This window comes from Dermochelys coriacea, chromosome 7, assembly GCF_009764565.3.
Source record: "Dermochelys coriacea isolate rDerCor1 chromosome 7, rDerCor1.pri.v4, whole genome shotgun sequence".
NCBI lineage: Eukaryota > Metazoa > Chordata > Testudines > Dermochelyidae > Dermochelys > Dermochelys coriacea.
The window spans coordinates 23,417,221-23,441,879 of record NC_050074.1 but is presented as its reverse complement, the minus strand read 5'-3'; the positions used below and the strand labels follow the sequence as shown (position 1 = coordinate 23,441,879).

Sequence of the window (24,659 nt, the reverse complement as noted above, 5' to 3'; positions counted from 1 at the left end):
TCACGAAAGCTTATGCTCTAATAAATTTGTTAGTCTCTAAGGTGCCACAAGTACTCCTTTTCTTTTTGCGAATACAGACTAACACGGCTGCTACTCTGTAAGCCTTGGCTTGGGTCCTACAGAGGCTGCCTTATCCCGGCCCAGTAGCTCCAGAGCAAGCGGGTGAAGCCGGAACCTCTACTAAGAGCACAAGTGGAAGTGGGTGGGCGGGCTGTCTCAAGCCTTCGCAGTAACAGACACATGCCCCCTCCAATAAGCAGCGAGGATCGTGCGGCGCTGGCCAATGGCAAGGTAGAAGGCGGGATTAGCTGGCCAGGCGCCGGGAGCCTTGGTAACGCGCGGGCCGCATGTGCCCGGTGCCCGTCTGGAGAGGAGGGAGGTGCAGCCCGGTCTCTGCCCCGCAGCCCCGAGCCCGTTGCCGCCGGGATGAAGATCGAGGAGGTGAAGAGCACGTCGAAGACGCAGCGCATCGCCGCGCACAGCCACGTGAAGGGGCTGGGGCTGGATGAGAGCGGCGCGGCCAAGCCGGCGGGGGCCGGGCTGGTGGGGCAGGAGAACGCCCGAGAGGTGAGGGGCCCCGACCCACGGGAGGCCGCGATGGGAGCGGGGGTACCCAGAAGGCAGAAAGGGCCTCCGTGGTTGAGCGGCGAGGCCCTTGTTGGGGGGGGGGGGGGCTCTGCTGCCCGTTGGCACATCGCGCCCCCTCTCGCAGGGCCCCATCCCTTACCCGCGCTGGCGCCAAAACAGCCACCCGCGAGTCGAAACGTCCGGCCCGGCTGCTTCGTGGGGCCCCTGCCGGGGCTACTTGTTCGGCCCCCTCCCGCGGCCACTTGGAGGGGCCGGAGTCCAGCTGCTTAAACCTTTGTCTCTCCTGTCGGCCCGTTGGTAAAACTCCAGTTACATGCGCCCTGCAGGCCTCCTCCGTCTAACCTCCGCTATGGCGGCTCACCCGTATAGCACTACGCACCCACAGATGTCAGAGCACTTTACAACAGTGCCATCATCTGTTTCTTCTGATGGGGAAACTGAGGCACGGAGCGGCACAGTGTCTTGCCCAAGATCCCACTGTAGCTCATTAGCATAACTTGGGTGGAACCCAGATCCGCTAACTCGGAGACCCGTGTCTTATCCACTGGACCACGCTCTCGTGTGTCTTTCTTTATACCCTAAATGTTTAAGGGCCACTCCATTTTCAAACACTTATAGGTACATAAGTTTGCAAGAAGTTGTAAGAAGTTTGCATTTACAGTAAAGTGTCAGAACTCCGGGGCTCTGTTTGTACTTCTGCCACAGATTTTCATTGATCTGGGGAAATCACTTCTGTCTCTGCCAGAGTTTCCCCATTTATTATTGAGATCATACTTAATCTTAATGGTGTTATAAGCGGTAATTCTTATTAAGCACTGTGGGTTCCTCTGGAATGAAAGGTGCTCTGGCAGTGTAAAAGTATTATTGTGTCTAAACTGGTTGAGAATGTTCTTTTAAGGTAATCTTTAGGTGTTCTGATAAATCTAAATTAATTTCTTTAATTTATAGGCTTGTGGTGTTATAGTGGAATTGATCAAAAGCAAGAAAATGGCTGGCAGAGCTGTGCTGTTGGCAGGACCTCCTGGAACTGGCAAGGTATTGTCTTTCTTCTCAGTGCTGAAGCTGTTCTCTACCTCTCTATCTTAAATATAATGGTGTCAAATATTTCCTAGTAATAATTTCAACAAGTATCTTCTCCAGTTACTGGAGCTTTTTTTAAGTATAAACTTGAGCAAAGTTGAGCCAGCATTGATCCTTGCTCCAAATTGTATTTTGCCATATTACGAGCATGCGGTGGCAGTGTCTCATTCTAGTGCCAACATTGTAAAAACCACTTTGTGTACATGAGTGAATGAAAACGTAATATGAAGTGTGTGATTTTTAAAGAAAGGTCTTCTTAAACATATACATTTGGGGCTTTAAAAGCATTTTAACTTTTGTTTCTTGCACTTTACAAGTCTTAACACCTTTCATACTGGATGTTAAAAAGACACTGCCCAATACTACTAAACTGTTCTATGACTAGCTTAAAGTGTTTCGTGGCAGTGCTTTATAATCCTTGGATAAAAGCCATGGATGTAAGGGGAAAGTGCTACAGTTGTATATGAGAAAGTAGAGTGGGTAAGAACATAGGACCTGGGAGTCAGGATTCCTAGGTTCCACTTCTCATTCTCCATCATCTCACTGGAGGCACTTGTAGTGCTCTATTTATAAAATTGAGCACTGTGCGGCTTAAAAGAATATTTTTAAAGCACTTGCAGATTCTTGGACAAAAGGTGATTTAATGAGCAAAGTATTTTAACCTTTTGGAGTGGCAATCCTCTTTTTCCCAAGATCTTTTAGTCATTATACATTTATTTCTCATGAGAATTTTTAAGTGTGTAATAGTTCAGTCTCTTGAATTTTTATAGACTGCTTTGGCTCTAGCTATTGCTCAAGAGTTGGGAAGCAAGGTTCCGTTTTGTCCTATGGTTGGAAGTGAGGTATACTCCACCGAGATCAAGAAGACAGAAGTCCTGATGGAAAATTTCAGAAGAGCCATAGGTAAGTGTTAAAATAGAAGAAGAGTAAAGTGTTTATGTGTGGGTTTTTAAAAAAAGAAAAAAAAATCTGAACAACAGAACACTAGCTTTTTCCAGTAGTTCTGGTGAGGGGCTGTGTTTTCATGCTCCAGTTTTCAATGTTTTAGCCATGTTTCATTTGGTCTTGTTCCTCATCTTAGCTGAGACAGTATGGGTTTTCTGCACTTTGAAACTTAATGCAGTGCTCATGTCTTTGTCACCTCAGTTATTCCAGTTCATCTCCCTTCCAAGGTTGTGGCAGGGGGGAAACTTTTCCATTCTCTTGCCTTGTCCTCCAGGATCTTCTCCTGTTCCTGCATGTTGTTGCTGGACAAAGTTAGAAAAAAATTCTCTTTTAGAATCTGTCAACATGAGTCTTGGGTCTGGAGGGTTTTGTAGAGAGGGAAATGCTCCTCTTTTTCTCTTGACAACATTCTCAATCCCTGCTAGCCAAAAACTTAAACCTAAGTCTCTACATATCAGTACTTTGCCTGACATTTTATTCTAAGTGAGCACAAGAAAATGTTCCATGCTAGTAAGATGAGTATCTTATTAAGTGGTAAATGCATTCTAGAATTAAAGAGGAAATTAACTTGAATTGTCTGGGTTTCATTTTATCTGAAAGAACAAAGTTAAATTTGCAACAAAAGATCATTGAGTGTTTAAATTAATCTTCTTGTATTACTTTTATATGATTGCTACTGACAACTGATAAAGTCAGTCAAAAATGTCCCTTGCATGCATTTGGATTACATAAAGATAGCCTAATTGTTTTCAGTCTGAACACAGCATCAGTTAATTTCCCTGGCTTCTATGTAGTGATTCACCATGGACTTCAGCTAGGTATTTGGTGAAGAATCTCTCTCAAGCCTGCAACCAAACAAAAGTGTCCCATTGATTTCTATAAAAAAGCAATTTTCAGTAGTCTAATCTGTAAGTTACCGTTAGGTTGGCAGAGCTTGCGGGGAGGGAGATCAGAGATGAGAGAGAGCAGTCTGCAGTATTTCCTTGATGTGATGAAATTCCTTGTCAGAGCTTTGGAAACTTGAACCAGCAGATGAAACCTGTCTCCATATTGTCATTCCTAGAGATAGCAGTAATTTAACTCCCTCTAGTTAACAGCCGACCACATTGTTGGTGCTTCACATTCCCTGAAGGTCAGCACATGGATGCTTCTAAACAAAGAGTGGTGCTAGTGAAAGACTGAGATTCTTCTATTCCCTTTTGTTGAATTCCATGTCGGATTTACCTAATGCAAGTTATTGTAAAACATTCCTTTGGGGAGATTTGTTCCTTTCAACACCACTTACAAAAAATCCAAACATATTTTAAAGGACTAATAATAAGCTCCTGTTTTACATGAAGTAAACACTTTCCAGTCGTGTTCAGATCTAATTTTTTACTTTCATTGTCATAAAGAGGAATTTCTAGCGCATGTTTTCAGAAAAGGGTTTTGTTTTCTAATTGGAATAACACCAATTCAAGGCATGTGATGACTGTAAGATAACACTTTTTGAGTGTAGGAGCACTTGTCTCAAGTCTCACTGTGATCCTAATACTTACAGTGTGCTTTGTCATGTGATTCTTCACATAGCAGGTCACAACATGTGTGGCCTGTTATACATCTTATGCATAGTACTTTCAGTTGGTTTAGCCTCTGCAGTATTATTGAAATGATTCTGACTAACAGTCAAATACCCGAGTGTCATTCACAGGGTTTCTTATTCTTGGATACAGCAAGAGTCTGCTGTGTTTGGGGACAGTACCCATATGGACAGCCACTAGTGCATCAGATTCTCCAATTGTTCTGGGCCCTGCTCATTGACATGCTTCCTAACAATGTACCCAGTGTGGTTCCCATCTCTCATTTAGATTGTTTTCTTTGCCATATTGAAGGTGCTCTCTGTCAGAATTATTATTGTCAGGATTCCTTAATACTAGACTTATTATCAGGGTCTGACGTGCTTGGTGCTGTTCAGGACTCATCAAGAGAGGCAGTCTCTGCTGTGGAGAGCTTATGGCTCATAAAAGACATAAAAAGACAAGATGTACTGGGACTAGAAGATTACAGGGCAATTCTATCCTCTGATTTAAAAAAAAAAAAAAAAAAAGCACAGATGTTAATCCTGTACAGAGCTTATTAGCATTTGGCAAAGATGTTGACAGAATATGTTAAAGCACAGTTACAGTCAAAAATCTCTCTTAAAATAGCCACTGCTTAAATAGTATATTTATTTCTTATGTCTCCAACCTATAACTGCTTGCTTACGTGGCAAACAAAATGTTACTCCTCATAGTACTATTAAGCCAATAAATACAGGACCCCGTAAGTTCCATTTTTGCAATCATACATTTGAATATAACCACAGGAAATACCTCCATTAAAGAGCTCTTTGACCTAGAACTTCATCTTCATATCTAAACTCCATATTTTGCCTCTTGCCTAAAATAAACCTTGCTCCTACTACAACCAATTAAAATCTCTAACAACTAAGGAGCAATAATAAACAATTCCTACCATTGGCTAGAGCAACCACCATTAGCTGTAAATCTCTGTGATATGCTATCTTCCCTGCTTCATTTCATGTCACTTAAATAATAAGGTGCTCAAAGCAGAGACTTATTAATTTCTCTGTTAAGGCACACCCAAGACACTATATAGAAATGTTAAATTTCTGAAATTATATTCTATGTGATGTGTATTGCAGGGTATTCAACAACAAAGGTAAACTAACAATTCCACTGAAAATTATCAAACTCTTTTTATTTATAATTCACATTTGTCTTACTTTAAAAATCCCATTCTTAATACGAGACCAGCAGGGGGAGACAGACCCATATTATTTTTGTCAAAATTATACCCCCCGCCCTGCCATAAGCAACTCAAGATTACTGGTGAAGTGTCTGATCCATGTATTTATTTCATAGCAAAAGGTAAAGCTACAAAACAAGGGAACTTCTATAGGGTTCTGGTGACCTCCAGTCCTGTACAGAATGAGTTCCCTTGTATCTCAATACAGTCCACTTGTTATTTTTGGGATGGTGTATGAACCTCATAACAAATGTATTTTACAGTGCCTGTTAAGGAGTGCATTCTTTGAACTTTCATGTAGTTGGAAGCTTTGCATAATAGTGGTGCTGGTGTTTATTCTTAGGATAATCTGACCATAAAACTCTTTCCACCCCATATTTAGAAATTTATATATCAATTAAAGATTTGATTATAGATGGCCATAGAGGGAGTACAGTAACTTCTCACTTAACGTCCTCTTGCTTAACGTTATTCCAATGTTACGTCCCTGCTCCATTACAGAACATGCCCATTGAAAGTTGTGCAATACTTCCCTATAATGTCGTTTGGCTATCTGCTTTGTCAACAGCTGGCAGGCTCCCTCCCCCCATCGCATCCCCCCTGCTGGTGGACCTCCGCAGATCAGCACCTTCCCCCTGCTCCCCCCACCTCCTGCCCATGGCAATCAGCTGTCTTGCGGTGTTCAGGAGGCTGGGGGGAGGAGCGAGGAGGCGGTGCGCAGCTCCCCCTTGCCTCCTGAATGCCGCAAACCAGCTGATGGCAGGAGGGAGGGGGAAGGCTGCGCGCCGCCTCCTCTCTCCTCCCCCCAGCCTGAACGACGCAAAACAGCTGATTGCTGCGGGCAGGAGGCGGGGGAGCAAGGGGAAGGCGCTGATCCATGTGGTCTGCTGGCGGGCGGGAGGTGCTGGGGGTGGTGTGTAGGGGAGCTGATGAGGGGCTGCCAGCCTGTTTAATACCTGCATTAAATTGATGGTTTAAAATGTGTATAATGCCTTTTGTCTGGCAATAAATTTTCCCTGGAACCTAACCCCCCCTATTTACATTAATTCTTATGGGGAAATTGGATTTGCTTAACATCGTTTCGCTTAAAGTCACATTTTTCAGGAACATAACTACAACGTTAAGCGAGGAGTTACTGTAATAGATACTATGGGTAATGGGAGTCCTAGAGAAGTACACAGACTAGAAAAGTCTGCATATCTCTAAAGGGGCTCTACTGTCAGAAATCCAGGAGTGGTTTGAATTTTGCACACCACCAGAGGTCTCTTTAATTATATATGTGGTCCATCTTTGGCTATAATATATTAATTTAAAAAACAAACATTTTAAATATTAAACCTTAACCTCTGTCAGAATCTCTTTAAAATAAAATAGTTAACATGCATTTTTATCTTTTAACTTTGTTACATCCGATGAAGTGAGCTCACGAAAGCTTATGCTCAAATAAATTTGTTAGTCTTTAAGGTGCCACAAGTACTCCTTTTCTTTTTCTTACTAGAATCTCTAAAGTTACATGAAGGCATTGGTTTTTAAAATCTCAATGTCCCTAATACCATCACTGTTGATCAGGATTTTGACTTAAACTGTATGAATGTCCTTAGCTTTCCAATTAAGTGACCTGGGGATCTATTTTCTCTCCTACTAATATTAAAAAAAAAAAAAAAAAAAAAAAACAACCCAAGGTATTATTTTTATTTTCTAGTTTCCAAAGTAGGGAATTACCATGAAGTACATTGTAGTATGTAAACACCCTCAATGCTCTCCAGTTTATAGACATCGGCCAGAATGACTTCTAGATGGTGAGAGTCAAGAGTAATTAAATGTAAATGGCCACTCATTTAAACACCACAATTCATCTAAACTATTTCTTGTAGGATTGAGGATAAAAGAGACCAAGGAAGTTTATGAAGGTGAAGTCACAGAATTAACTCCATGCGAGACTGAGAACCCGATGGGTGGATATGGCAAAACTATTAGCCATGTAATTATAGGACTCAAAACAGCGAAAGGAACAAAGCAGCTGAAGGTATATATGATAAATTCTCCAGCATGTCATTCCATGTCCCAGATATGCATCCTTGCACCTTTGTTCCCATCTTACCTAATTTTGTGATCTCTAGCCCAGTACCAAATAAAGCTAAAAACAGCCCATTTCTTCCCCGTCACCTGTATACAGGTAATGAACAAGTTGACCTGTTCATATTATATAGAAATATTAGACTCTTGGGTCTCTTACTAGTACTTTAAAGACTTAACTTCAAATAACCTTCTGTGTTCAGCTACAGGGGGATTTGTTGATCCAGGGGTCCTCTGAAAACTGCCATTTCCCCTAACTTTCCCCACCAAACACACACCTTCAGACAGCTCAAAGGATAGCTCAGACTGCAAGAAATGCCTGTGTGTGACACTTTGATAACATTACCAGCCCCATGGAATAAAGGACTGAACTCAGGAGCCAAATGGATCTGCCTCTCCAGGGCAGCACATTTTGCTGGTATGTGATGCTGAGCTTGACCCCAGCTACAGCTCCATATTTATAATAACAATTAAATACACAAGGAAGCACCTTTTTTTTTTTTTTTAAACTGGTACTCCACCTGAATATTAGAAGATAGCTTCTTGAAATCTTGCCTGTATTAGTGTATATTATTTCATATGTTCCTTGTCTCCTTTTTATGTTAAGGAGGAAGGTCCAGTGGTCTGAACATATGACTGGGAGCCAAAAACCCAGTTCTGTTCCTAGGTCAGACCCTGACTTCCTTTGTTTCCGTAGACAAGTCACTTAATCTGTACCTCAGTTTTCCTTCTCTATATAGTATATAAAATGGCAAAAAGAGAATTTACAGCAGCATCTCTGCTGTTCAGCACGTATTGTCTTCTCTTTGTTCATTTTGAAGATGCAAAATAAGAGAATCCGTAGTGGAAGTAAATGATCCATCCACCCAAGAAAAACAGAAGCGCATGCCATGTTCTGGCTTTCACCTTGATCATTTAGTAACTGCATGTAGGAAAGAGAACAAAGGGAGGTCAGACTAGATAATCGCGATGGTCCCTTCTGACCTTAAAGTCTGAGTCTATGAGTAAAAGGATCACATCACTCCATAAAAACATAAAAAGACTTCGAGTGGTCAACAGGTGCAGTCTATTCCAGAACCAACAGCTAGCCCTATATAAGGTTTGACTAGCAGTCAAGCACTGAGAACAGAGTATATCAGTAATAAATGTAAGACATCCTCTTCCCGATATATACCAGCATCCTCACAACTTGGCATAATGCAATTTGTATGATAACATTAATTCATCAGAAAAACAGATTAGGCAAGAAAAGTTTAAATACCCTCTGTAAATAAAAGTTAAGTAAAACAGTAAATATGGCTTAGTCACAAAGCCTCTTCCTCAAATAACAGGGGGAGTGAATAAGGAAATTTTACAATACCCTTTGTGCAGCCTGTTCTAGGTCTTGCCCTAAAGATTGAATTGAACCTCAAAATTTTCAACTTAGTGAAATCTTAACTCATTTTGTCCGACTGTCTAACAAGCTTTGGTTTAAATTTCTTGGTTTATGCTCATTCTGCAGTACAATGGAACTGTCTAATCTCCCATGTTGTTTGTCTCCAGTTAGACCCCAGCATCTTTGAAAGTTTACAGAAGGAGCGAGTGGAAGCCGGGGATGTGATTTACATTGAAGCAAACAGTGGAGCTGTCAAGGTAAAGCCAAAACATGACTTGACTGTTACCCTGCTTTGTGTACTCAGAGAACTTCCAGTGTTCCTCTGCCAAAGGCCCTATGACCCATTAATCTTATTTGGCTTGGAGAGGCTGGATAAGACTGTTAAAGAAAGGCCCGGGACTTCGCTGCTGTGGAGGGAGACATTCTTCCTGCCTCAAGACAGGGTGGTCATCCAGTTCACAATTAAGGTCATCTTGGCAAGGAAGCCGTCCCTGCAGCTGTCTGGGATGAGCTTTCTTTCCTTTAACCTTTAAGACCAAGACATCTTTTTCAAAAGGGAGGGAAAAAACCCAAACAACTTTAGTCATTCTCAAACTGAAATATGCAGTGTATTTAATCTTTCTTTTATCTCTCATATTTTCTCCACAAGATGTATGCATGTAGAAGGGAATACTGCATTAGTTAGCATTCTTTTTATATCTGATTTAAAATGTAGTGTACAGTGATACTTGCTGTTTAATGGATGAGCATAATATTTTGTATCGTATAATAAATCACCCACCTACAAAGAAGTCTTGAACAGGTCTCCCAATCTCTAGTTAATCTGATGGAATTGTCCTTTAGCAGAAATTGCATACAGTTAAAAGAAGAGCAGAGGGAGGTGGAATATTCAGTGGGAAAATATCAGGTGTTTTTTAACAGGGTTTTTGAGCCTTGATCAGTAGATAGGATATGCATGTTGCTAAGCAGGGAACAAGGCATATTCTGAAGTGTCAACCAAAGTTTGTCAGGACTGGAATTGTGAACCAAGCCCTTTATCAACTGTCACTCAAAGTCTTGGCAATGAAACTAACTGTATACGTGTGTTTCTCTTCCCCCTCTACCTCTCTTCTCCTCCTCCACTCCCCCACCCACCCTTTTTCACAGAGGCAAGGCAGATGTGATACTTATGCCACAGAATTTGACCTTGAAGCTGAAGAGTACGTCCCCTTGCCAAAGGGCGATGTACACAAGAAAAAAGAAATTATTCAGGATGTCACCCTGCATGACCTGGATGTGGCCAATGCTAGACCTCAGGTACTTGACTCTAGAGAGACTCTACATCTGTGCAAAAAACTGTTTTAGCCTGAGGATGGGTACCAGACTAACCCAAGGACATGTGGGAAAGGGTGAGAAGCAGTGAGGATGGGGAATGCTGCAGGCTGTGGGATCTGCTCACTCCACTGAAAACTTGCCACTATTGAAAAAACAGTAGGTAGCACCTTGAAACCCATCTTCTCTCCCTTTTCCTGCAGTTCCTGGCCACGGAACCAGCTCCATAAACGTTTAGGGAGCAATTTGCTTGCTCCGTCTTGGTGTATCTGCTCTTGAAACTCTTGGCAGCAAGAGCACATTTCCCAGCCCCATAGACACATTGGTAGATGCTCTTCATCCCATCCAGCAAGTAGCTTTCTGGAGTGAAGGAATAGCCAGGGGACACAAAAAACAAAAAAAAATGAGAAAATGAACAAAGGACAGAAAGAAAAAAGAATAGCAGCAAGTGAGAAAGGGGGCAAAGCAAAAGAGGTGCAAGAATGAGCAGTTGGAGAAAAAAGTGCCAAAGCATAGTACCAGAGAATACCAGGAGAAGGGGGTATCAACCCAATACATCACAAGGGTGCTTTCCTCAAAAGACATCAGGGAACCACTGCGCTAGAAGCTAAAGCATAGTCTGTGCCAAAAAAAAAAACCCTAACTAACCAAAAAACCTAGAGGCTGAAGTTAATACAAGGTTTTTATAGGGAGTGAAGAGTAGATTACTTTCCATCCTCAATACTTAAAGACATGAACTGGCAGCAGCCAGCAGGTCTGCATTGTTTTTATTTATTAAAATGTTCTGGATACACATTAACTTCCTTTGCTCTGTAGTTTATTGTTTCATCAGCCATGAAATGGGAGCTGTGAACACTTTTTGATAAATGATCTTTGCTTGTCTGACTTCAGTGTAATTTCTGTAAGTGCCCCTGTATCCTTTAGAAATGTTTAGTAACTTAATATACTCCCCAGTTACTTGCAGTAGCACCTTAAGCTTTCTACAGTAGCAAACTGTTTGTATAGGGAGTGTTTTTTCCTCTTTTCCACAGTATTGGGAGGTCACCACTTTGTCAAGCTGTACTGTATACAGACAGTGACTTAAAAAAAAAATTCATATAGGTTCTATATGTGAAGCGACACTCACAAGGTTGACATACCCACAATTTGACACTCCAGCCCCTTGATCTACTTATTTCAAAATAATCTCCCTTATAAACAAAAAACCCCCACTAGACTCACCCTACAAAAATAAGGGATGTAAAAGTCTTAAAATCCCAACACAACCATCCATCTATTGGAAAGTTGAACGGTCACAGTCCAAACAGGCAGCTCCAGCCTTTCTGCTCTCTGATCAGTTTCATTTGTGTGAGGAGGGAAATTGAGGGTGTTAAACTTTGAGCTCTCTCACTGTTCTCTCTAAAGTCCAGACCTTAAAAGGGAGTGAAGAGGCATTCTTTTAACTAAAAAAGGATAAATTTGGAATCCCAAGACAGTGATGTGATAATGGGTTGGACAGTTAGATTAGAAACAGAATCAGCCATTGTTAGAGCTAAAATATTACAAAGGACCCCAAATAAATGATTATTCAACTTTGTATCCTAAAGGTGCCAAAATCCTACCGTCTATAATAGCCTGGTCCGTATCTAGTCTGGTGCATTGAGCAACGGCACAGGAAGGAGAAATTGTTGATCTCTAACTTTGCTTTTTCCAGGGTGGGCAGGACATCCTTTCCATGATGGGACAATTGATGAAGCCTAAAAAAACTGAAATTACAGGTATAAAAATTGCTTGCACCACATCTTAACCCTCAACATAAGCTATACATATGCCTACTAGACAAGGAGTTGATAGAACTGAATTTATGTAGCAACTCTAATAGTGAATTATTTCAGAATACTTCAGAAAGTCACAAGTTAGGTGCCAGCAGTGCAGTGACTGGAATCAAATGCAGCACCATTATACAAATAATAATATCCCATATGTTGCTTAAGACATTGGAGCCCATTTTATTGAGTGTGAAAGTTAGTCAGGACACTAGGATTTATCTCCCTATTCTTTCAAAATGGTGTCACTTGATATGGTAGGGGACCCAAACATTCCATGAAGGAACAAACCAATACAATTATAGAACTAAATTCTTCGTTCACCTTGGAGTGTTGCTACCTTTCTCATATTATGCAACTGTACAATAGTTTTGCAAAGTAGAAAAATGGCTGTGAAAGGATCACTGTTGAGTGGTTCTGTGTGGCATTGACTCACCTATAGCAACAGCCCATGGACTTCAATATGGGTGTTATAAGGGGATCTGATTCTCTTCTTATCTACAAATCACAGAAGGAAAAATATCTACAGTAAAAATCTTTTGTCCTTTTTGCGTTGAAAGAAAAGGTGCTTCAACAGGTATCTTACTTAAATTCAGATCAAAGTCTGTTTTAATACTAAAGTTGAATGATGCTCTTTTGAAATATTCCACCTCTTGCAGAGATCACCTTCCATATTCTAAAGTCAGACTATATCCATGTAACATCTTGCACAGCTTTGAGATCCATATGTTCAAAAAGCTAAGGAATTATATTTTTGCTTATATTGAAATGTTACGTTAAAATAAACCAGCAGTATTTAGTTTTCTTTCCAGTCATGCTTGGAAACACTGTCAGAGTTCCTCACAAGCTATGCAAGTAGGAGAACTATCCTAGTTCAAAGTACTAAGAACTTGGCCTTCAAGCAGATGATAATGCTTATACTTAGGTGAATAACAGAATTCTTCTGGCACTCTCAGTCTGATGCCTCAGTGTATTTTCACGTTTTAACTGTGGAATGTATAAATGTCAGATAGAAAACAATCAGTATTGTAGAAACATTGAAATTGGGAAGAGAGCAATTTTATACTGGATCAGACCTGAGGTCAGTCTTATCCAGTATCCTGTCTGACAGTGGTCAGTACCAGATGCTTCAGAGGAAAATGCAAAAATCCTGCAGTAAGCAGATGTGGGGTAATCTGTCTTGACCAGCCTATTGTTGCTGATCTCTTATAGTTAGAGATTGGCTTAATCCCTGAAGTATGAAATTTCATATTCCTTCTAAAAATTTAGCATTAATTTTAACTTTATTTTTTATATCTATGTATGTGTCCTGCCCTTTTTGAATCTTGTAAAGTTCTTAGCCTCAAGAACTTCATGTGGCAAGGAGTTCTATAGCCTCATTGCATGTTGTGTGGAGATATGGTATATTATTTTTGAATTTGCCACCTTTAATTTTATTGACTGTCTTGTATTACAATACAGGTAGAACAAAAGTTCCCAGTCTAATGTCCCCTGTTATTCATCTCTGTAGGTAAATCAACCAGTCTTTTTAATCTCTCTTCACATGAGATTTCCATGCCCTTAATCATTCTCATCACACTTCTTTGACCCGTCTTCATTTTGCTATATCCTTTTTGAGACAGAATGACCAATACTCCACATTATTTCAGATGAGGCTGCAGCATTGATTTATATAATGACTTAATATTTTCTGTATTATTCTCCATTCCCATCCCTTGTGCATTCTATATCTTGTTTAGGTTTTTTTTCCCCCACTAAAGATTGGGCAGAGAACTTTGGTCTGTCCACGACAACACCCAGGTCCCTTTCCTGAGTTGATAAAAGTGAATTTAAAAACTTTGTAAAGCATAAAGTAGTTCACATTTTTCCCTACAATGTGCATTGCTTTGCATTTATGGATATTGAGCTTTTCTTACCATCATGTTGCCCATTCTCTTAGCTTGGTTAGGTCCTCAGAAGTTCCTCCTAGTCCTCTCTGGTCTTTGTCATTTGCAAATTTTGCTACCTCATTACTCACCACCCCTCTCCAGATCATTAATTATTTTAAATGCTGAACCTAGTACAAAAGTTTAACCTTTTGCCATGATAAACTTTGACCATTTAACCTTATTCTTTGGTTTGTGTGTCCTAGCGAGTTTTTGATTCTTGACAATACTTTGCCTGTCACCCCATGGCTAATCGGCTTCTTTGGTAGCCTCTTGTGTGGGATCTTGTCAAAAGCTTTTTGGTGGGTAATCAGCTGAACTTGAGACCTAAGTGTGACCCTCAGGCCAAAAGGGCTGATGTGATCCTTGGATGCATAAACAGGAATTTCAAGTAGGAGTAGAGAGGTTATTTTATCTCTGTATTTGGCACTGGTATGACTGCTGCTGGAGTATTGTGTCCACTCCTAGTGTTTATAAATCAAGAAGAATATCGATAAATTGGAAAGGGTTCAGAGAAGAGTCACAGGAACGGTCAAATGATTGGAAAACATGCTCTATAATGATAGGCTCAAGGAGCTCAGTCTGGTTAGCTTAGCAAAGAGAAGATTGAGTAGTGACTTGAGCACAGTCAGTAAGTACTGACATGGAGACAAATACTTGATAATGGGTCCTTCAGTCTAGCAGACAAAGATATAACGAGATCCAACAGCTGGAAGTTGAAGCTAGACAAATTCAGACTAGAAATAAGGCATTTTTAAAACAGTGAGAGTCGTTTATCATTGGAGCAACTTACCTGGGGTTGTGGTGGAGTCTCTATCACTGACAATTTTCAAATCAAATATTTTTCTAAAAGATCTGCTCTAGGAATTATTCTGGGGAAGTTCTATGGTGTGAGGTATGCATGAGGGCAGACTAGATGGGCACAGTGGTCCCTTCTGGCCTAGAATCCATCAATAGAGAAAAAGAAGTGTAAGACTAGTGGGACATGATTTTCTGTTGCAGAATCCATGCTGTGTTTTAATTTTGTTTTTCAAGTTGCTTTTTACACCATTGATGAGGGGTTGTGCATACAAAATGGCCAGCTTCGTATACAAGTTCCAAGAACTGAAAGTGAGAAACAGTAACTCCCCCAGAACATGACTCTATATCATATGAGAAAACATGGGACCTTGGGTCAATCTGGCTCAAATCCCACAGAGACTTTGCATCACAGTGACTCATCTATTCATGATAGGATATCAGTTTAGAATCAAGATGCTAGGAAAGTGGCATCCCCTATTTTAGTGTCTTAGGGTCCTTCACATAGCTGCAGAGAGCACTAATAAAACAACTAAAATGGTTTTCTTTCCTGTCTCTTAGACAAGCTTCGAGGGGAGATAAACAAGGTGGTGAATAAATACATTGATCAAGGCATTGCAGAGCTGGTCCCAGGTGTGCTCTTTGTAGATGAGGTTCACATGCTGGATATTGAATGTTTCACATATCTGCATCGCGCACTAGAATCTTCTATTGCTCCCATCGTCATCTTCGCTTCCAACCGAGGAAACTGCATCATCAGGTACAGTTTTTAAAATTGAATTCTGCATAAGAGTTAGAATTAGCTGTTTCCATACCAAGAACTATGATCTTTGAATGCTTTCATCTTTGGTGCTGACACACCTCTGATGATCATCTGGATGGATCATGAGCCACATTGAATGCTCGAGGGCTGCACCCCAGGGAAAGAAAGATGACTGGGTTAGAGAGTTGGGTGGAAGTATTGTTTCTTCATCTCGTGTTTCCAGGGACCCACCTTTCGATCCCTTCAGCAGCTGCCACTGACAAGTTTGTTTCCTTGTTCTACTATAACTGCCTCTTCTCTGGCTTCCTTTAATGTACACATCTCCTGCTTGCCCCCATCTACATTCAAAACACTGCTGCTAAGATCATCTTCCTGGACCTTGTTTCCCCTGTCCTCTTTGAGTCTTTTCTCTAGCTCTCATTTCTCCACTGCAACAACTTTTAGCTTCTTGTTCTCACCTTTAAAGCCCTTCTCAGCTTACTCCCTCCCCCCACTTTCCACTTTTCTGTCTTATTGCATTGACTAGGCCTCTTGTGCTCCTCCAACAATGCCAGCCAGTCCATCTCTCTCACAAGCGCACTCACCCTCTCATACTCACACTCGGAACTAATAAATAAAATCACTCTATTTTCCTTCAGATCCCTCCAAGATCCACTTCTACCATGTTGCCTGTGGTAAATTGCTAGCTGATAATTTCTAGATAAATTGCCAGTAGGGATTGATACTGATTTTGTTTTAATTGATTGAACCTGCAAACAGCTACTCTGTGTAATCAGATAATCTCACCCTTGTCCTCCCTTCCCCAGTCCCCTGTGTTTGGTACACCCACTTGATGCATCTGGTCTTCAATGGGAAAGCTCTTTTGAGGAGGGACCATATCTTTCTGTGTGATGGTCAGCACCTAGCACACTTTGACCTCTGGACACTACTGTATTACAAATATTAAAATAAACTGTGCAAAGAACAGCAGCCCTGGAGTGGGAGACCTAGAGAAATGGTACCACCATATGGCTTTTGGAATCGCATAGCTGATTCTTACCCTATGTTTGAACAGTTGTTACTAACTGGGTTCAAGCATGGCTTCCCTCACCAAGAATTAGGTAAGGATTGGTATTGTATCTCCTTTGGACCCTGCAAAATACAAGGAAGACCTGTTTAAAGGATTGAATTTCCCAAACACCAGGACACAACTGCAGATACTGTTAAATAATTGATCTGGTAGTAGGGTATGTTAGTGCCGGTATCTGTCATGTGGGAAGTCACAAAGTGAATGCCTTTCCTCTTGCCTTAAAAACAGATCATAGATTACCTGAAAATCCATTGGCTTTAGTGTTTAACAGATCATACTACTAACCCAAGTATTTTAAATTGCTTTCCCATTTATATCTGCCTGCAGATGACCCTTAACAGGATCAAGAGGTGTATCTAGTCATTTGTGTAATACAATTGGCTCTGTATTCTAATATGACTAGGAATAGCTTCATATGAAAGCAGCGTGCCATCTACTGGTGAACATAGTGAGAGATGTTTTCAGAAATTTACTTTCTTACTGACCCTTTGCATAGCTTCCTGTAGGGGGTCGTGCGCGGAGCCTGAAGCACTCAAAAACTGGTACCGAGTTTGGAAATTGAAAGGTCATCATAGTTACCTAAGGAGTTGGTAGATCTAGAATCCTTGGTGTTACTTTTCCCTGGTAAAAGAAGAGTTCTAGGGACTATACTGTACACTTAATGCACAGTCTTGCCCTTGCATCTCTGTCTGCTGGATCACTAATGTGGAATATAAACAACTACGATACTAGGTGAGGGGAATAAAGGAAATAATATGGAAAACTGAGCAGTGTGATGGCTGGTTTAAGCAAAGAAGATACTCTCAATGTTCAGTACTATGTATAATTTCTGCTTTATTGGTTAAACACTACAGCAAAAATAATTTGCTTCTTGCTGGAACATGTACAATATACTTGGGAATATCAGACAGGTGTAGTATGCATGTTCTTTAGGGACTGACTAGCACTATGAGAACAAGCTATAAAGAAGTTGGCACCAGCTAATTCCCACCTTTCCATATTGTTATATGAAATGATTAAGAATGCAGGGGAAAGAATATTTTCATTTTAGGCTGTTCCAGGTTTAGCGAACAAACTCCAGAGTCTGTTCTCCCTTGTCATAGACATAGTTCCCGTTAGTGTGTCTTGTGTGAGTGTGCCTGGTGGGAGAATAAACCCTTCTGTCCACAGGTTGTTTTATTGTAGCCTGACTCTGCTGCCAATATCTAAACCAGGGGTTGGCAACCTATGACACGCGTGCCCTGCTCAGCCCGCTGCCGAACCCAGGCCGGGACCCAGCACGCAGCAGCATGCCATTAAAAATCCTGCCCACCCTAGCCCACTCTTCTCCGCCCCCCCCCCGCCCCGGGCACAGGGTGAAGAAGCTTGGTCCTGCCAGTTGCTGCTGCAGGGCAGGCAAGCTCCCCCCTCTTCCCCAAGCATGCTGGGTTCCTGCCCCTCCTCCTTTCCCTCCCTACCACCGATCAGCTGATGGCTCTTGCGAGAGAGGGGGAGAAGCGGAGCCACAGCAAGTTCGCTGCTTTGGTGAGGAGGAAAAGTTGGGGGAGGGGGGTGGAATCAGGGCATATCCCCCGCCAGGCCCCTGCCATGAGCCTCTCTTGGCAGGGGGCTGGGAACAACCCACGACCCTAGCCCACACCCCCAGCCCTCTGCCCTGACACTTACACACCCCAGCCTCCTGCCCTGACCCCTGCATCTTGCACACATATCCAGGCCCCCCACCCCTAGCCCTGACTCCTGCACCCCACACATACCCAGCCCCCCCACCCCATGCCCTGACTCTTTCACCCCCCCCACCTTCCCACCTCCACCCTGAGCACCAAATGGGAGCTCCTGCACCCCCACCCCACATTCCCACCTGCACCCCTTGCACCAAATGGGAGCTGCCCAGGTAAGCACTTCACACTCAAACCTCCTGCCCCAACCCTGAGCCCCCCTCCCTCATTTTAGCTCCTGGCCAGACCCTACACCCCAACCCCCAGCCTGCTCCTTCACCCCCAGCCTTGTGCTCAGTGCACTCCCACCCTCAGCTCAGTGCAGAGAGAGAGGAAGAGAATGGGCTAGAACCAGGGAGAAGGTAGGTACCCACTCCCTGTGGGCAGGGCCGGGATCCCAGACCAGCAGCGGGCTGAGCAGGGCACTGGCTGGCAGGAGCCGGTGGACGGAACCCCAGACAGGCAGCGGGCTGAGCCACTCAGCCCACTGCTGGTCTGGGGTCCCAGCTGCCGGCCCCGCTCAGCCCGCTGCTGGTCTGGGGTTCTGGCTGCCGGCCCTTTGCTGCCGGCCTAGGTGAACCGAACCCCAGGCTGGCAGCGGGCTGAGCAGGCCAGCAGTATAAGATCAGCATTTTAATTTAATTTTAAATGAAGCTTCTTAAACATTGATAACCTTGTTTACTTTACATACAACAATATTTGAGTTATTTGATATATAGACTTTTAGAGAGATCTTTTAAAAAACGTCAAAATGTATTACTGGCACGCGAAACCTTAAATTAAAGTGAATAAATGAAGACTTGACACACCACTTCTGAAAGGTTGCCAACCCCTGATCTAAACCAAGCCCATGTGCTGAACTCTGAATGAGGAGTCTGACCTCTCGTGTATCTCTTTCAGAGGCACAGAGGATATAGTGTCCCCTCACGGAATACCACTGGATCTTCTGGATCGGGTGATGATTATTCGAACCATGCTGTATACGCCTCAGGAAATGAAACAGGTAAGGGCTGTATTAAATACTACTTTAAAAGTCTCTGGAATTCCAGCCTATAGAGGTAAGAACTAGCACTTGCCTATGTGTGATGTTACGTTGTAGCTATTTGAACTCTGCTTGGGCAGCAGGATTTAGTCCCAGAACCATCTCTGTGCCATGAAGTCTCCTGTAGACATGGTGACTAACTTGCCTTTCTGGATTGGTTTTTTGGTGTGTGTGTGTTGACCAATATGATGAACTTGAGTGGTAGAGTCTGAATTTTGCCCCTGAAAGGGCTGCATTGGTAAATTGGCTGGGGCTTGAAAGGCAAACCTTATCTCACAAGAAAAGGAGTGGATTGCTGTTGCCCTTATCTCTAATATAGAGGTGCTATCTACACAATCTATTGGTTCCAATGTGCGGTGCTTTTTTTGCTTAATATGAAATGGAGCATTATGGGTTGGGACCTTTGGTCTCGGCAGGCTGCACCTCTATGTTAAAGATGAGGGCGGTTGTGTTGTAGAACTCTATAGACTGCTCTTCTGCGACTCCTGCTCTAGATGTACTTTCTCTTTATCCTACTTCTGTCTCTAAACTTCACAAAACCATACAGTACCTTTTTTTTCCCCCCACACTCCTAGGTGGAGTTCTAGCATGCAGGAAGAGTTGTAGTGATACATTACTCAATGCCTCAAGACTTCCATGTGGGCCAGCACAATGTATTGTGTATCGATTATAATCCTTGGGTGCCATTATGATGCATCGTGTCAAAGATCTTCCTCATTAGTGTCTCAATAGCGTGAACTGACATGATACAGGAGCCATTACAGTTTATCATGTCAATTCTTTGTATTATTTAGGAGATAGTGTCAATGGCAGGGAGCGTTGTCACAAGATAATGGGCTCATGCTGCTGGCTAAGTGCCAAGGTGAAGCTGAGGCATTTATCGAACATAAATGTAGAGGTAAAACCTCATTTCGTTTGGTGTGAGGAGGATTTTGTGAATTGCTGTTTTGAGGCATGCTCAGGATGGTTTTTGTGCACCTGAAAGGACAGCTGAAGCACTGTAGTGCAGATTACAATGGAAGTGGCCAGATGGTACAATAATACAATTGGGTTTTATCTCTCTATAAAGCCAGTTTTAAAGTTCTGACTTGCTCTCAAAGCCTGGAGATTCAGTGAGGGTTGCCACTCTGTCCTGGATTTCTTCCTATTGTGCTTACATTTTCCTAGGTTGTGTTACAGTAGCAGCAGCATGTACTTTGAATTGCCTTTTGTAGAGTTGAACTATATTAAAATGTTAATATTGGACTTTGATAAAATTATAAACTGGTGTGTGCTGTGCCATCACATTGGACACCCTCAAACTATCCCTGTAACCTATTAAATGATTAAAGATCTAATATATGAACTGTCCACTCTCAAAAGTGTAGAGTAGGAACTGTGTGATTGCCATGACCTGCTTGTGTGGGGGAAAGACTGCAATAGTGCTGTTCCTAAAGCCATATACAGAGCCTTTCTGATTATGCCCAATAAACCATGGCATTTGGTGTTTAATGTGTCCATAATTAGACAATTCCACCTTAATGACTGACCTCCACCTCAGGAAGTTGGGAGCTGGCACAACTGAGTTTCATTCATGACCAAATAGAGCTGTTTAAGTTTAAAAAAAAAAAAATCGCACAAGCCTTGGTTGGGGGTGGAGGGAATCACTTTGTTTTTAAATTAATTTTTATATGGGTTTTCTCCCCTTTTTGGTTTTTTTTTGTGGGGGGGGCTAGGAAAAAGCAGTTTTCAGAGGCAATGTGCATTTAAAAAAAAAAACAAAACAAAAAAAAACTTTTTGCCCTTGCAGGGGATCACATGAGAACTTTGAGCTCCTTCTAAGGATAATTTTCATTACTCAAAAAAAATAATTTTGAAAATAATGAAACTTCACTTTTGACTGATTCAAAAATGGTCTGTGCAAAACTTTCACTCATGTCTTGGTAGTTTATAGTATATGTAAAATGCTTCTTAAATTTCTGTTGAGTGATTTAAGTTAGTAGCTTGTATACAAATTCCATTATCCAGCGTTAGTCTGAGAGCAAAGGAATCCCAAATATCTTAATCCTACAATGATGTGGAAGAAACTTGCTTTACAATAAAATACCAGTCCCCATTTAATAAAAACTCCTATGTATTGTTACACCTGTACTTGCATAATTGGGACTTCTGTTCTGAACTCTCTCACCCAAACGCATCTTCTATTTTACAGCAGTTTTATCTGTATTTGCTGGGTTTAGCGTCCTGATCTTATGTTCTTGTCACTGAGCAGTACCTCTCACAAGCTAAAAAGTTATAAAAGTTGCTTTTTAATGTGGCATTAACTAACACCTCAAGGTGTATTTCTGGAGTGTAGCAATAGCTGGAAGCATGGAAAAGTGAAATTGATTTTACAAGGTGTTTGTGTTTTTTTTAAAATCTCAAATCTAACATTAATTTGTAACATTCTAAAAGCTGCTTCAAAATGTAATGTTTTTAGAACAACTTCCTGCTGTGTCAAACCCCTCTCTTCCCCCACTCCTGACTCCCCTGCTGCATTTTTATGGCTTTAATTTAAACGAGTTCTTCTTGATATCTTGTTTACAAAGCTGCCAAAGTGAAAAATACCTGTATTATATGAGGCTCGCAGTTCCAGAGTTATCTCAGCACTACAACACAACATCATTATCCAGTCTGCCCCTTATCACTCAGCTGGTAATACGGACTGCTGGCAGACTTGTGCCACTTTTGTTAAAGCTTTATACACTCAGGCTTATTGGTAATATCTTGCTCTCTCACTTTACAAAGATCTTCAAACTGGTACAAGCTTGCCACTGTTCTTGAAAGATTAGATTTTTCTTAGTGATTTTAGGGAGGGGCAGGTTTGAACTCTTATAAAGTAACTTTGATTTATTTTACCATCTTACTTATCAAGCGAATAAAAACTGTATGGTGTGGAGTGAGCAGCTGAGGGGAAAGCAGGGTTTTTCATAGAGTTTGTAGGAGTGGGCTGTATAGCAATGACTTAGAGTATGCATGATTGAGACTGGGGCATCTCTGTGCTTCTGTGTACACAGGACTCAGACTGCCTTTGTCAATAACTATGTGATTGTAGTGATTTTCCCCTGTAAGCTTTATTCTAGGCTTCTAATTACTGAGTAGGCTTAACCAGCCTTGCAAAATCATCATGAAACTTTTTACCAACCCATGCAGTCCCTCCCCTGCCCTTCACAATGATGATTAATGAAGTCCAGAGGTATTCAGGATGATTTAGGATTTTGCAGGGGGTGGGAGGGGGATGTTTGTTTTAAAGGATGCTATGGATGTTTGAAATGAAAATCACATTTTTGTTTCATATCTTATCTCTAAACAGGATATTGTGTGTGTGTGTGTGTGTGTGTGAGAGTGTGAGTGTGAGTGTGAGTGTGAGTGAGAGAGATATGAATTAACAAGCATGGTATCTGCTACTGTCCAGACTGTTACATGACTGCTGCAGCTTCACTTCTCCACCTTATCCCCACAGATCATAAAACTTCGAGCCCAGATAGAGGGAATTAATATTAGTGAGGAAGCCCTAAACCATTTAGGGGAAATTGGAAACAAGACAACCTTAAGGTAAGTAGAGCCCATTGGAATTTTCTCACATCCTGCAAGGATTGGATCTGGAGGTGCTGTGGGATAGTATACAACACCCTTCCCAGGGTAAGAGTGAGCCTTAGTTGCTGGACAGTGACCTCTAGCCCCCTAGGCATGGCTTTTAAACACTATCCAAAAGTGATAGTCCTCCCATTTCGAGGTGCACTGGGCACTCCCTGGAATCCTGCTGCTCTTTTGCACTTCTGGTACAGCGGTTTGGTAGGAATCTGACAAGGTTACTTGTACCCTTTTAGGAGTTTGTGCTGACATGCTGGATCGTAACAGTTAATTCAGCCTATTCTCTTTGATCACAGGTATGCTGTGCAGTTACTGACACCAGCTAACCTGCTAGCCAAGATTAATGGGAAAGACAGCATTGAGAAGGAGCACATTGAAGAAATAAATGAACTTTTCTATGATGCCAAATCATCTGCAAAAATCTTGGCTGATCAACAAGAAAAGTACATGAAATAAAGCAGCTTGTTGCACATCATGTGCTTTGGAGTAACTTTTAACCCTCCCAAGGGTTGGCTTAATTATTGGGAGAAATGGGGAAGAGAAATGTTGATGGTTAATCACCCTTGGGACTGAAAAGTATTTAAATGGTAAGATGCTTCAAGACATGAGGCTAACAGCCCAACTTTCCTACTTTGCTGGCAAGCAATAAGATGCTCCCTGATGCCTGTAACATTTTATTGTCCCTTCTATTCAGTGTACATGAAATGGAGACACACAGACCCATCATTTTTGCTTGTCCTTTAGATTTGGTTACAAAAATGCTCTAGGCTCAGGAAAAGCCTCTTGATTTCTTTGAAGCTGATGCTTAAGAATAGTCAGTTTTCTTTATGAGCTTTGTTTTAATTTGTTTGGACAGGAGCTCTTCCTTAAAATTTGAAGTGGTTTGTCTGAAGTGCTTTTTAATATTTTAATAAAATATTTCAAGTAATGCCTGTTGTGCTTCTGTCATTCTGCCTGAAGAAATAGCCTCTAATTTCTTCTGACTGCAGAGCCATTGGCCAGTATCTTTGAAAGCTCACGGCGACAGGGGGAGGTCCCGGATGACTGGGAAAAGGCTCAGGTAGTGTCCATCTTTAGAAAAGGGGAGGAGGAGGATCCGGGGAACTACAGGCCAGTCAGCCTCACCTCAGACCCTGGAAAAATCATGGAGCAGGTCCTCAAGGAATCAATTCTGAAGCACTTAGAGGAGAGGAAAGTGATCAGGAACAGTCAGCATGGATTCATCAAGGGCAAGTCATGCCTGACTAACCTAATTGCCTTCTAGGACGAGATAACTGGCTCTGTGGATGAGGGGAAAGCAGTGGATGTGTTATTCCTTGACTTTAGCAAAGCTTTTGATACAATCTCCCACAGTATTCTTGCCAGCAAGTTAAAGAGGTAAGGGCTGGATGAATGGACTATAAGGTGGATAGAAAGCTGGCTAGATTGTCGGGCTTAACGGGTATGATCAATGGCTCCATGTCTAGTTGGCAGCCGGTATCAAGCGGAAGTGCCCCAAGGGTCGGTCCTGGGGCCGGTTTTGGTCAATATCTTCATTAATGATCTGGAGGATGGCATGGATTGCACCCTCAGCAAGTTTGCAGATGACACTGAACTCGGAGGAGAGGTAGATAGGCTGGAGGAGGGATAGGATACAGAGGGCCCTAGACAAATTAGAGGATTGGGCCAAAAGAAATCTGATGAGGTTCAACAAGGACAAGTGCAGAGTCCTGCACTTAGGACGGAAGAATCCCATGCACCGCTACAGATTAGGGACTGAATGGCTAGG

General features: G+C 42.0%; 1 protein-coding gene and 1 long non-coding RNA gene across 3 annotated transcripts in view; one reads left to right on the top strand and one right to left on the bottom strand.

Annotated features, from left to right (window-relative positions):
* The first annotated feature begins 284 nt into the window (after positions 1-284).
* On the top strand, positions 285-23,815 carry RUVBL1 (RuvB like AAA ATPase 1). Its single transcript, XM_038411273.2, has 11 exons — positions 285-567; positions 1,537-1,623; positions 2,439-2,571; positions 7,275-7,426; positions 9,019-9,108; positions 9,998-10,147; positions 11,856-11,919; positions 15,252-15,450; positions 19,138-19,240; positions 22,761-22,852; positions 23,188-23,815. Exons 1-11 carry the CDS (start codon positions 427-429, stop codon positions 23,345-23,347), a joined length of 1,371 nt encoding a protein of 456 aa, XP_038267201.1. The 5' UTR covers positions 285-426; the 3' UTR covers positions 23,348-23,815.
* The window catches only part of LOC119859320, a 48,358-nt gene continuing 26,264 nt past the window's right edge, over positions 2,566-24,659 (bottom strand). For both annotated transcript variants that reach the window (XR_006282493.1, XR_006282492.1), the window contains exons 3-5: positions 11,764-16,584; positions 11,459-11,573; positions 2,566-2,915 (exon numbers count right to left, since the gene is read on the bottom strand). This is a non-coding gene — a long non-coding RNA (uncharacterized LOC119859320). The remainder of the gene's footprint in view (positions 2,916-11,458; positions 11,574-11,763; positions 16,585-24,659) is intronic.

What these genes read in the sequence shown, in the direction of transcription:
- RUVBL1 (XM_038411273.2), top strand. Translation starts at nt 427, where the DNA reads ATGAAGATCGAGGAGGTGAAGAGCACGTCGAAGACGCAGCGCATCGCC. An exon ending in TGGCCAATGCTAGACCTCAG is followed by an intron (nt 10,148 to 11,855) that starts GTACTTGACTCT and finishes TGCTTTTTCCAG; the next exon opens with GGTGGGCAGGACATCCTTTC. An exon ending in CGAGGAAACTGCATCATCAG is followed by an intron (nt 15,451 to 19,137) that starts GTACAGTTTTTA and finishes TATCTCTTTCAG; the next exon opens with AGGCACAGAGGATATAGTGT.